This window comes from Hippoglossus stenolepis, chromosome 14, assembly GCF_022539355.2.
Source record: "Hippoglossus stenolepis isolate QCI-W04-F060 chromosome 14, HSTE1.2, whole genome shotgun sequence".
NCBI classification, from domain to species: Eukaryota; Metazoa; Chordata; class Actinopteri; order Pleuronectiformes; family Pleuronectidae; genus Hippoglossus; species Hippoglossus stenolepis.
In genome coordinates, this window is record NC_061496.1 from 732,572 (window position 1) to 742,723 (window position 10,152).

The 10,152-nt window shown below is 49.6% G+C and overlaps 1 protein-coding gene across 1 annotated transcript; it reads left to right on the forward strand.

The window, feature by feature from the left end:
• The first annotated feature begins 248 nt into the window (after positions 1-248).
• nwd1 (NACHT and WD repeat domain containing 1) lies at positions 249-10,073 on the forward strand. The gene is made up of 19 exons (XM_047342923.1): positions 249-511; positions 1,037-1,122; positions 1,198-1,314; positions 1,736-2,090; positions 2,165-3,473; positions 3,603-3,806; positions 3,885-4,038; positions 4,348-4,465; positions 4,641-4,805; positions 4,961-5,158; positions 5,240-5,362; positions 5,604-5,809; positions 5,898-6,152; positions 6,696-6,786; positions 6,918-7,066; positions 7,175-7,448; positions 8,058-8,611; positions 8,964-9,069; positions 9,699-10,073. The coding sequence occupies exons 1-19, from the start codon at positions 385-387 to the stop codon at positions 10,007-10,009; spliced, it is 4,902 nt and encodes a 1,633-aa protein (XP_047198879.1). The 5' UTR covers positions 249-384; the 3' UTR covers positions 10,010-10,073.
• Positions 10,074-10,152: the final 79 nt, after the last annotated feature.

Sequence of the window (10,152 nt, forward strand, 5' to 3'; positions counted from 1 at the left end):
TTAACAACAGCAGCAACATTGATAATTAAAATATATTTAATTATATAGGTGTGTAGCTGTTTTGCGTGTTCTATAGTTCAATATCTGCTCTCTTTGCTAAGTTTTGTGACATTTCTTTGGATATATATCTGTGTGACTATTCTCTTGTGTTTTTCTAAGAAAATATTTATACAAATAAATATTAACACAAATGTTTTTTTTGTGGGGGGCTTCACAAAGCAGTTATGCCCAGGGCACCTGGATGTGTAGCAGCGGCCCTGTGTGCACGAGCAGGTTCAGGAGGGACCTGGTCGTCCTGGAGTCGAGTCTCAGAGGAGACTGACAAGCAGCCGAGGGCGAGAGAATCCCACAGAACAAGAAGAAGACGAAGACAGTGAAGTAAGAATGAAGACGATGGCCGAGCATCCAGACGTCAACCCGCAGGACGTCCTGAGAGGACAGACGGACAGAGGACAGAGGATGAAGAACAGATCCAACATGATCCGAGTGTTCGTCAGCTCCACGGTCACAGGTCAGATTCATCTTGTTCTGATAAGACTTTATTCATGAAGCGTTAATTAGCTGTAAATAATGACTTTATTCATTTGAATAAATCAGTTATAAACCACGAACGTTTGTGTTTCCATGTTGTGGATCATCTTCCTCCCGTGTGACTCTCAGACTCTTTGCATAAATAAGTGTTTGTACGTCCTGTAACCGTCAATAATCAGTTTATAATTATAATATCTTATTAATGACTAATAACTGATCTATAAATCATCAATAAATGATTCACTCTTTATAATTTCTTTATAAAAACTTTATATGATTTTCGCTAACTTTTTATTGTGGAAAATGAAAACTTCTAAAAATAGAAAAATAACATGTAGATAAAAGTTATAATGGCTTCATGTGGTGAATGATGAGGAAAATTCACGACACACAAACCATTTCACGTAACTTTACGTTTGTAATGTGAACGTTTCTTTTGTCACTTGCAAACTTTGTTGCCGTATGATGAACGTTTACGTCGACCTCTCCTCTTCTTCTCTGTCAGATATGAGCAGTGAGAGGAAGGCGCTGCTGGAGAGAGCTTACCCAGAGGTCCTGGCGTTCTGTCGCAGTCTGGGCCTGGTGCTGGAGGTCGGCGGCCTCTCTACCTTTAGAACCAGTGATGAACCAAATGATCAGTTTGTAAAAGCTTGTCGTTGTCGTCAGGTGGTGGATCTGCGTTGGGGGATTCGTAACGTTTCCTCTGGAGACCACGACTCCTGTGAGATCTTCCTGCAGGAGATCCAGAGCTGCCAGAGGATCTCAGCTGGTCCAGATTTCATCGTGAGTCTTTTAAAATGACGATAAAGACTTTAACCATTTTATCATCACAACATTTTGAATGTCACATTTATTATAAACCTCTATGATTAGATCTCATTTATTTATCTAATTTATAACAGATTTATTTTTGCTTCCGACCACTGAGTCCATGCAGTTTTATTACTGCTATGATGAAGGAAAAACAGAAAACTTCTACTCGTTGTGAAATCTGAAAATCACAAGTTTCCTCTCCAGAGAACAAATTAAAATAAAATCAGTGTGAAGGTTAAAAACACTTAAATTCCCACAGTTGCATATGTTACATGTTTTTAACACGTCTCAGTTTGACTTGAAGTAAAAGTAAAAACTTCTGTAGAATGATTTCATCTGTAATTATCAGTTTTTCTCTTTGTTTTCATCCCTTTGTTTCCCGGCTCCAAAGGCCCTGCTGGGGAGCCGGTACGGCCACCGAGCTCTTCCTCGCCTCGTCCCAGAGAAACACTTCGAGGTTCTTTTGTCCAAACTTTCCAAAAACCCTGAAGGCGTCAAACAGCTGAGTCAGTGGTTCCTAAAAGACAGCAATGCTGTCCCGCCCGCCTACGTCCTCCGGCCAATCGCGGCGCACTTCCCACACTACAGCGACCTTCGACCTGAGAGTAGGCCTCAGCACGACAACAGCGTCCTTTCCTGGCGTTTCACAGAGAATCAACTGTTGCAGCTCCTACGATCTGCCGCCACCGCCGCTGAGGCTGCCGGTGACATCACAGCTGAGCAGAAACAACAGTTCTTCACATCAGGTCAGAGACGTGTCCGTCAGAGCGTCCACGTTGTCTTAGCTCAGGTCTGAGTGTCTTCTCCTTCTGCTCCACAGTCACAGAGCGAGAGTTCCAGCAGGGTCTGTGGAACGACAACAGGAAACCGTCAGCCCTGCTCTTTGTCCGAGAGGTACCCCGGCAGCGGGTGAGGGACGGCCCCAAACGTCTCGCCAAGTACATGGACTTGACCGCCGACGGGCTGCTAGACGCAGAAGCTCAGGGACTACTCACCGACCTCAAGTCTCGCCTCTACATCTCGTCTAAGAAGATCCTCAACCTGCACTGTGTGGAGCTGAGCAAGGGCAGTGTCGACCCCAAACGCAAAGAGCACGCTCAGTACCTGGACAGCGTGTGCGAGCAGTTTGTGTCACAGATGAAGTCTCGCATCACAGCGGCAGTCGACTCTCCAGCCGAGGGGAGACCTAGGAAGATGTGGGGAAGCATCGAGGAGGAGGAGGAAACGTCAGACTGGATGGTTGAAGAGGTTGGACAACATGTCGCCAGGAGTGAGGAGCTGTGCAGGGGTCTTATTGGTAGAGAGGGACTTCTGGGTAAGCTTTCCGTCGCCATGTGGGAGTCCACCAATGTCCGCCACGGCCCTCTGGTCGTCCACGGGGCTGCTGGGATGGGGAAGACGGCTCTGCTCTGCAAACTGGCGCAGGAGATGCAGAGAGTCCTGAAGGCCGGATCAGTGATGGTGATCAGGCTGCTGTCAGCTCGCCATCCTCAGAGACCAGACATCGACCATGTCCTCTGCAGCGTCTGCCTCCAGGTGTGTCTGGCGTGTGGCCTGTCTCCGCCCTCGCCGCTGATTGCCGGCACTCACCTGGAGCTGCTCAGGTTCTTCAGGAACATCCTCGCTCAGGTCTCCCAGCAGGGGAACACTTTGTTCCTCGTCCTGGACGCCGTGGATCAGCTGTCAGACCAGCATCAGGCTCACAGACTCTGCTGGCTGCCCATCCACCTCCCGCCCAACATCCACCTGGTGGTTTCCATGGATACCAGCAGCGAGGCGTTTGCTAACATGCGGCTGAAGGTGGAGTCTTTGGGGAGCTTCTTTGAGGTGGAGCGTTTGTCTCGTAACGAAGGGAAACAGATGGTGGAGTCGAACCTGCGAGCCCACCAGCGAACTTTGACCCCGGAGCAGAGCGACGCTGTGCTGCAGAGCTTCGAGTCCACCGGCTGTCCGCTCCACCTCAGACTGATCCTGTCTGCCGCCAAACGCTGGTCTTCCTTCACGCCGCTCACAGAGATGCACCTGAGCGCCAGCACACAGGAAATGATGTCACAGCTCTTCCTGATGCTGGAGGAGACACATGGGAAGGAGCTGGTGGGTGGAGCCTTAGGATACCTCGCTCTGGCCAGGTGAGGCAACAGCACCACGAAGGTCATCACACATACATATGTATACATAAATATTACGTATTAGAACAATACATAAAAATGCTGATCACCTGATGATCAGCTGATGACCGTCGCCTCATGTCTCCACAGGGAGGGGCTACTGGAGGCTGAGCTGCGCGACGTCCTGTCCCTGGATGATGATGTCATCGGTGAGGTGCACAGATACTCACTCCCTCCGACCCCCTCGTTGATCCGGTTGCCCCCCCTCCTGTGGGCCCGACTCAGACGGGACCTCGAGGACCAGCTGGAGGAGCGGTGGACGGGCGGAGTTGCCACTCTTACTTTCAACAACAGGTACAGCGAGAACGTGACGAGCCATCACATGAGATCAGATTTAATACGACTCACAGCCACGATGTTTGTCTACTTCAGGCGCCTGTCGGAGGCGATTTCATCTCGCTATCTGATGTCAGAGCGTCGGGGGCGGAGCCACAGGATCCTGGCAGAGTACTTTCAGGGTCGGTGGTCAGGGAAACTGAAGCTGGCGACGTTGCCGGGTCTGTCGCTGCTGCTCTCCGACAGAAAGGTAACAGCACATCGTCCGAGGAGGACGAGAACATAAAAGTTTCAGTGTCTCCACATCAGCATCTGACAATCAACAGACAGAGCTGAAGCGGCAGCAGCGAGCGGCAGCAGCGAGCGGCAGCAGCGAGCGGCAGCAGCGAGCGGCGTCTCACAGGACAAACTCATTCAAACAATTTGAAACAAATTTCAAGTTTTTATATTAAACCAATAATCAAACATGAGAAACAGGAAGTGAAAACCACAGCAACATGTTCCAGTGTGACTCTGCTGGTTGTTGTTGATGTTGTTGAAACTTCCTGTGATGTCACAGGTCCCTCCCCAGCCGCTGTGGTTCGCTCCAGGATTGGCTAACGTCAGGAAGCTCCAGGAGCTGCCCTATCACCTGCTGCACGCTGGCCTGTGGGAGGAGCTACAACAGGAAGTCATCGGTAAGAAGCTCACAGTAACGTTAAAACTCTGCCCACTATCACCACACACCTGAAACAGGAGATCGTAGAAAAGATGAAGCGAGTTATTCTGAGAAGAAAGAATCTCTTTATCTGTCCATTAAACTATGAACCAAGTCTCTTCGTGGTTTGGTGGTTCATGTGTCGTCGTTTCCAGGCAACGCTGAGTGGCTGTACTGTAAGAGCAGAGTGTGTGGGGTCCCCAGCGTCATCCACGACCTGGACCAGAGCTCCCAGCACATAGACTGCACCGAGACCAGACTGATCCGAGACGCTCTGGTCCTCATCAAACCCACCATGGACTTCCTGGACAGTCACATGGGTTCGTTATCTCACAGAATCTGAACAAACGTTGTCTCTCAGTGTTTTATGTTTGTGGGGGTGAGAGCCTTTAGAGACAACGTTCTGTTCATTATGAAACATGAACTTAATAAAACTTGACGAGGTGAAACTCTAACTTTGTAAAACCTCTCGCAGACATGTCTCTGTTCTTCACCGAGCTGTTGGCCAGACTCTGCTCCTTGGCCCCGAGCTTCCCCTCTGTGATTGGCCGGCTGTGCAGTCAGTGCGAGGAGTGGTTACTGACGTGTCCCGAGCCCACCCTCATCCCGAAGTGCAGTTTCCTGCAGCAGCCAGGGGGGGCGCTGCAGCACACACTGAGCGGGCTGCAGGGAGGTCAGACATGAAGTAGAATCTTGTTCTCAGGTTGTTCTGATGTCTCCGCTGCAGCAGGTTGACTTGTCCTCGTGTCTGCAGGTGTCCTCTGTCTGGACGTCAGTGTGGAGGCGGAGCTTCTGGTGTTAGGTCTGGATGATGGCGTGCTGATGGTGTGGCGCCTCAGTGACCAGCAGCTGCTTCACACTCTGCTGGGACACAGCGGTCAGTCTGGTCACTTTAAATAACGATGATTAGTGATAACGATGACGATGACGATGATGATGACGATGATGACGATGACGACGATGATGATGACGATGATGATGATGATGATGACGATGATGATGACGACGATGATGATGATGATGATGATGATGATGATGACGATGATGATGATGATGATGATGACGATGATGATGATGATGATGATGATGATGATGATGATGATAATCTCTGTGTGCAGGCGCTGTCTTGTCCGTTAAGGTGATTGACAGCTCATCTTGCTGCCTGTCATTGGCCGCTGACGGCTCTCTGAGTAGGTGGAGCCTGATGAAAGGCCAGCAGCTGCTCTGCATCCAGGAGGCGGTGCCTGTTGACTCCTCCCCTTCGTCGGTACACCTCCACCTGTCCGAACAGAGCCAGCTGATCTATGTTTACAGCTGCACACAGGTAACAGGCTACTGTTCTCCACTGTTTCCACCGACTCTGGGTTGTGTCTGAGTTCACATCAGATTTGCACCTGTCCTCGTTTCTCCAGGTGAAGGTGTGGACGCAGGAAGGGGCGGAGCTCTTCAGCAGCAGCGGGGAGGACGGCTCGGTGGTTCTGGGAGTTCTGGAGGAATCTGTATTTTCTCTGACGGACTCGGGTCTGGTCAGAATATTTCATCCTCTGCACGACGCTGTGGAGACGCAGCTGGAAAACTCTCTGACACGTTTGAGTCTGGTGAAAACTGTTGTTTCACCAAAACGTGGGAAAGTGTTTGTGGCCACGAGAGAAGGCGTCCTGCACCAGGTACGTCAGGTTGGACAGTTAATGTCCCTCAGACCTCTGCAGGTCCGGAGTTTTCTTTAGGGACTTTCAGTTCAACATATTAAAAAACATGTATCACATGATCTTCAGATGAAAGATCTGACTCACAACTGTAATCTTAGGTTTTCACAGTTGTGTGTTCTAAACTACACACCAACTCACGTGCACACACCACAAACGTGCACACATCTCAACCTGAATAAATATTTGTCCTTGATGTGCAGAGATCGAACTTCAACTTTCCATTTTTCAAACAGTTTCCTGTGTAAACAAAGATCTAAAAATATTTGACATTCTTATGAGAATTCATGTGTAATTTCAAAGTGAAAAACTTAAACAAACTAAACACATACAGACTTTTTTACAGGAGCCTCTGAATGTGAATATATGGTTTAAAGAAGTTTCTGCTTGGTGAAAATGATCAGATCTGTCAGGTTAAAGTTAAAATTGTTATTGTAAAATCTGAATATTTATCCAGGTTGTGATGTTTATTATGTTATTATATATTTTTCCTCCTGTTTGCAGATTTCCAGGACTGGAAAACACTCGGCTGTCGAGTTCCCTCTGGTTCCTTCTTTACTTTGTGTTACTGAAGATGAGAAACTTCTGATCGCAGGTTGGACAGCGTGTGATCGTTCTTCAAATCACAACAAACAGACATGAACACTAGTTTTTTTATGTTTTATGTTCAGAATTCTGGAATGTTCATGTAAACCTTCTTTACCGTGTTCGTCTGTTTCTCTGCAGCCGCTGAACGAACTCTGAGCCTCTTTAACATCGACAGAGACTCTGTGGACAAAGTCCTCGACCTCCAACACGATGACGAGGTTCTGTCCGCCTGCGTCTCCTCAGACGGTCGCCTGCTCGCCTCAGGAGCTGCTGACCAGCTCATACGGGTCAGAGGTCACACGCTAAATAAAGAGTAAACGCTGTGTTATAGAATCTCTGAGTTAAGTCAACAACAGAACCAGGTTTAAACCCTCGTTTGAATCGTGTCTCTGCAGATCTGGTCGGTGACCACCGGTGCGTTGCTGGACTCTCTGTGTGGATCTGATGCTCCCGTAACTTCTGTGGTGTTCTGCAAAGGTTCTGTGGTTTCAGCCTCGGCCGCCGCTGCCTCCGTTCACCTGTGGAACCTGAAATACGACACCCGGCACAAACCTGCCGCCCACATCCCGTCAGGCTCCGCCCACGTCGCCATCACCAGAGATGCTGATCGAGTTTTCTTCGTCCGACAGTCGAGTCAGAGAGAAGTGATGAGCTGGAACAACAGCACAGGTCAGACAGTGACATCACAATGTTCCAGTTATAATAATAAGCCCAGCCACTAGTGTGACACGCCCCTTTATCAGGAGGAGGGCTTAAAGAGACAGGAGCTAAAAGAGTTTGAGACAGAGGCTGAAAAGAGGAGCTTCAGCGCAGGACAGTCCGAGGAAAGTGATTCTGAACATTACAGCATGAAAACATTTCCAGTTTTAACACCAGTTAATATAGAACATGAACTGAATCAGTCTCCTTTAATGCTCCGTGTTAATAAAGTCACGTAACAGTGAAAAAGAAGAGAAGAAGAAGTCGTTAACAAACATGTTCAGTAACGTCAGATACACAGAAATCCCACTGTTCACTAAAGTCTGTCCCATGGTCACTTCTCATCGTGTGTCATCATCACACACAGAACATGTTAGAACATGTGCTGCGGTGGTTCTGAAACTTTCCCTCCACACAAAGTAAACCTCAAACTTTATCTTCCAGATGTTTTATTACAGGATGTGAATGAGATCCAGGACAAAAGAGTCTGACACGATTTCCCTTTTCACCAGCGGTCCTTTACAGACAGAAAGTGACATAAAGAGATGAACTGGTTAATATGTTAAACTCTGTTTGCAGGTTCTCTGTCCGAGCGTCTGTCCGTCTCTGCTCAGGTTTGCTGTCTGGAGTTGGCTCAGCACAAGCGTCTGCTCCTGTGCGGTCTGACCTCCGGCACCGTCCTCATCTACCCGCTGGCTCTGCCCCAGGAGACCCTGTGCATCCCTCCTCCAGAGAGCCTCTGCAGGGTGCTCTGCGTGGCCGTCAGCACCCACGAGAAGCACGTGGCGGTGGCCTACGAGGACTCGGTTTGTCTGTTCGAGATCTCTGCCAGAGACAGCGTCCCCACGGTGGAGGGTCCCCTGCACAGGTTCCCCCTGTCCCTCCTCCACGGCCCGCTGTCCTCCATGGCGCTGCTGTCCGACCGCAGGCTGCTGTACGGGACGAGCTGCGGGGAGGTGAGGCTCCACGACCTCAGCAGCGGCGCCGGCTCCGCTCTGGAGCCTCACCGCAGCAGAGTGACCTGCGTGATGGGCAGTAACTGGGGGACTCACGCCCTGGTGGGCTCCGAGGACGCCGTGCAGAGGCTGTGGGCCCTGACCCCGCTGACCCTGGACCACACCATGGAGTACAAGGTCAGACAGGTCATCTGACATTCTAAATATTAACTTCAGACTAAATACAGAGAAATGAAATCAAAGATCTTTTTAAACTCCCTTTATTAATCAAATATAATCTGTATATAAACATGTAAACAGTTTATAACAGATTATAATGCTGCTATAACAACAAATACAGACATTTATTTGAACTTTTCCTTTACAGACATATTCTATTTTACAGGTTATTGTCATTAATCATCTTTTTATGTCCGTGTGTTGCTTCATGAGAGAAAACGTTCGATGTTCCTGTTATAAACAGTTTATTACATGTTTACACGTGTTACAGTGATGATGATGTGATTATTAACCCTCCTCTGGTGTTCAGGGTTTTCTCTTCGAGGGCGTCCTCTCTGCTGCGTTCTCCGAGAGCGACCACTTCGTCTTCACCGGTTCTCAGGACAGAACCGTCAAAGTGTGGGACGTTCAAACAGGTAAGCTGGTGATTGGACACTTGTCAGATGTGTCATGTTGTGTCATAGACGTGTGAGAGGAGACTATGTGGGCCCCAGACTAAACGGACCAGGGGCCCATGAATCAAATCAAACTGAAATGGAGTCTGTACATTGCAGATTATAGAATCAAAGGGGGTGGACTGAAGGGATCAGCTGTTCTCAGGGGCCCCCCTCAGCTCAGGGGCCCCTCTCAGCTCAGGGGCCCCTCTCAGCTCAGGGGCCCCTCTCAGCTCAGGGGCCCCTCTCAGCTCAGAGGCCCTGTCATGGAGTGTGAGCGGTGTGTAAACTGTACGTGGCCCTGAGGGACCAGGACAGCTTGTGGTCCAGCTCCAGGTTCTGTACGGCAGCAGAAACACTTTAAACTCAGCAAGTTCCATGATGAGTCCATCGTGGTTTCTTCATTTATCCATTTGGTGCATGTCTTCAGAAACATGAACACTAGGGGCAGCGTAGTCGCCATTATCACAGCGTTGTTGATTTCAGGGCCTCACGTATATAATCTATGATGTCACTGAGTTGACAGAATATAAATCAGCTCCTGGTTTCACCTCTGATCAAGTTTCTCTGAGCTGAGTCTGGATTTGAGTGAAGTTCTTCTTCTTCTTCAGGAAACCTGCTGTACGTCCAGTACGTCTACTCCCCGGTGGTCAGGATGGTGACCTTCAGGAACGGCTTCGTGGCGTTGTCTCAGCAGGGCGCCGTCATCAGAGAAGTGTTTCACTGCCCAGACGACATCGGTCCGGACTACAACCCTCTGAAGAACGTCAAGGCTCAGTACCGCGTCACCTCCAGGGAGAAGAACCGGGACGTCCAGCAGAACTCTGTGTCCGACCCCCAGGACTTTAACCCCGCCCAGTTCAACCTGAACTTCATGAGCATGCTCCGAGCCAAACCCTCGTCCACCTGTGTCATACTGTAGCACAGCAGGGCCCAACCGGGGCCTTCAGGGGCCTTCAGGGGCCCTGAGGGGCCTTCAGGGCCCTGAGGGGCCTTCAGGGGCCTTCAGGGCCCAACCGGGCCTTCTCGGGGCCTTCAGGGGCCCTGAGGGGCCTTCAGGGGCCA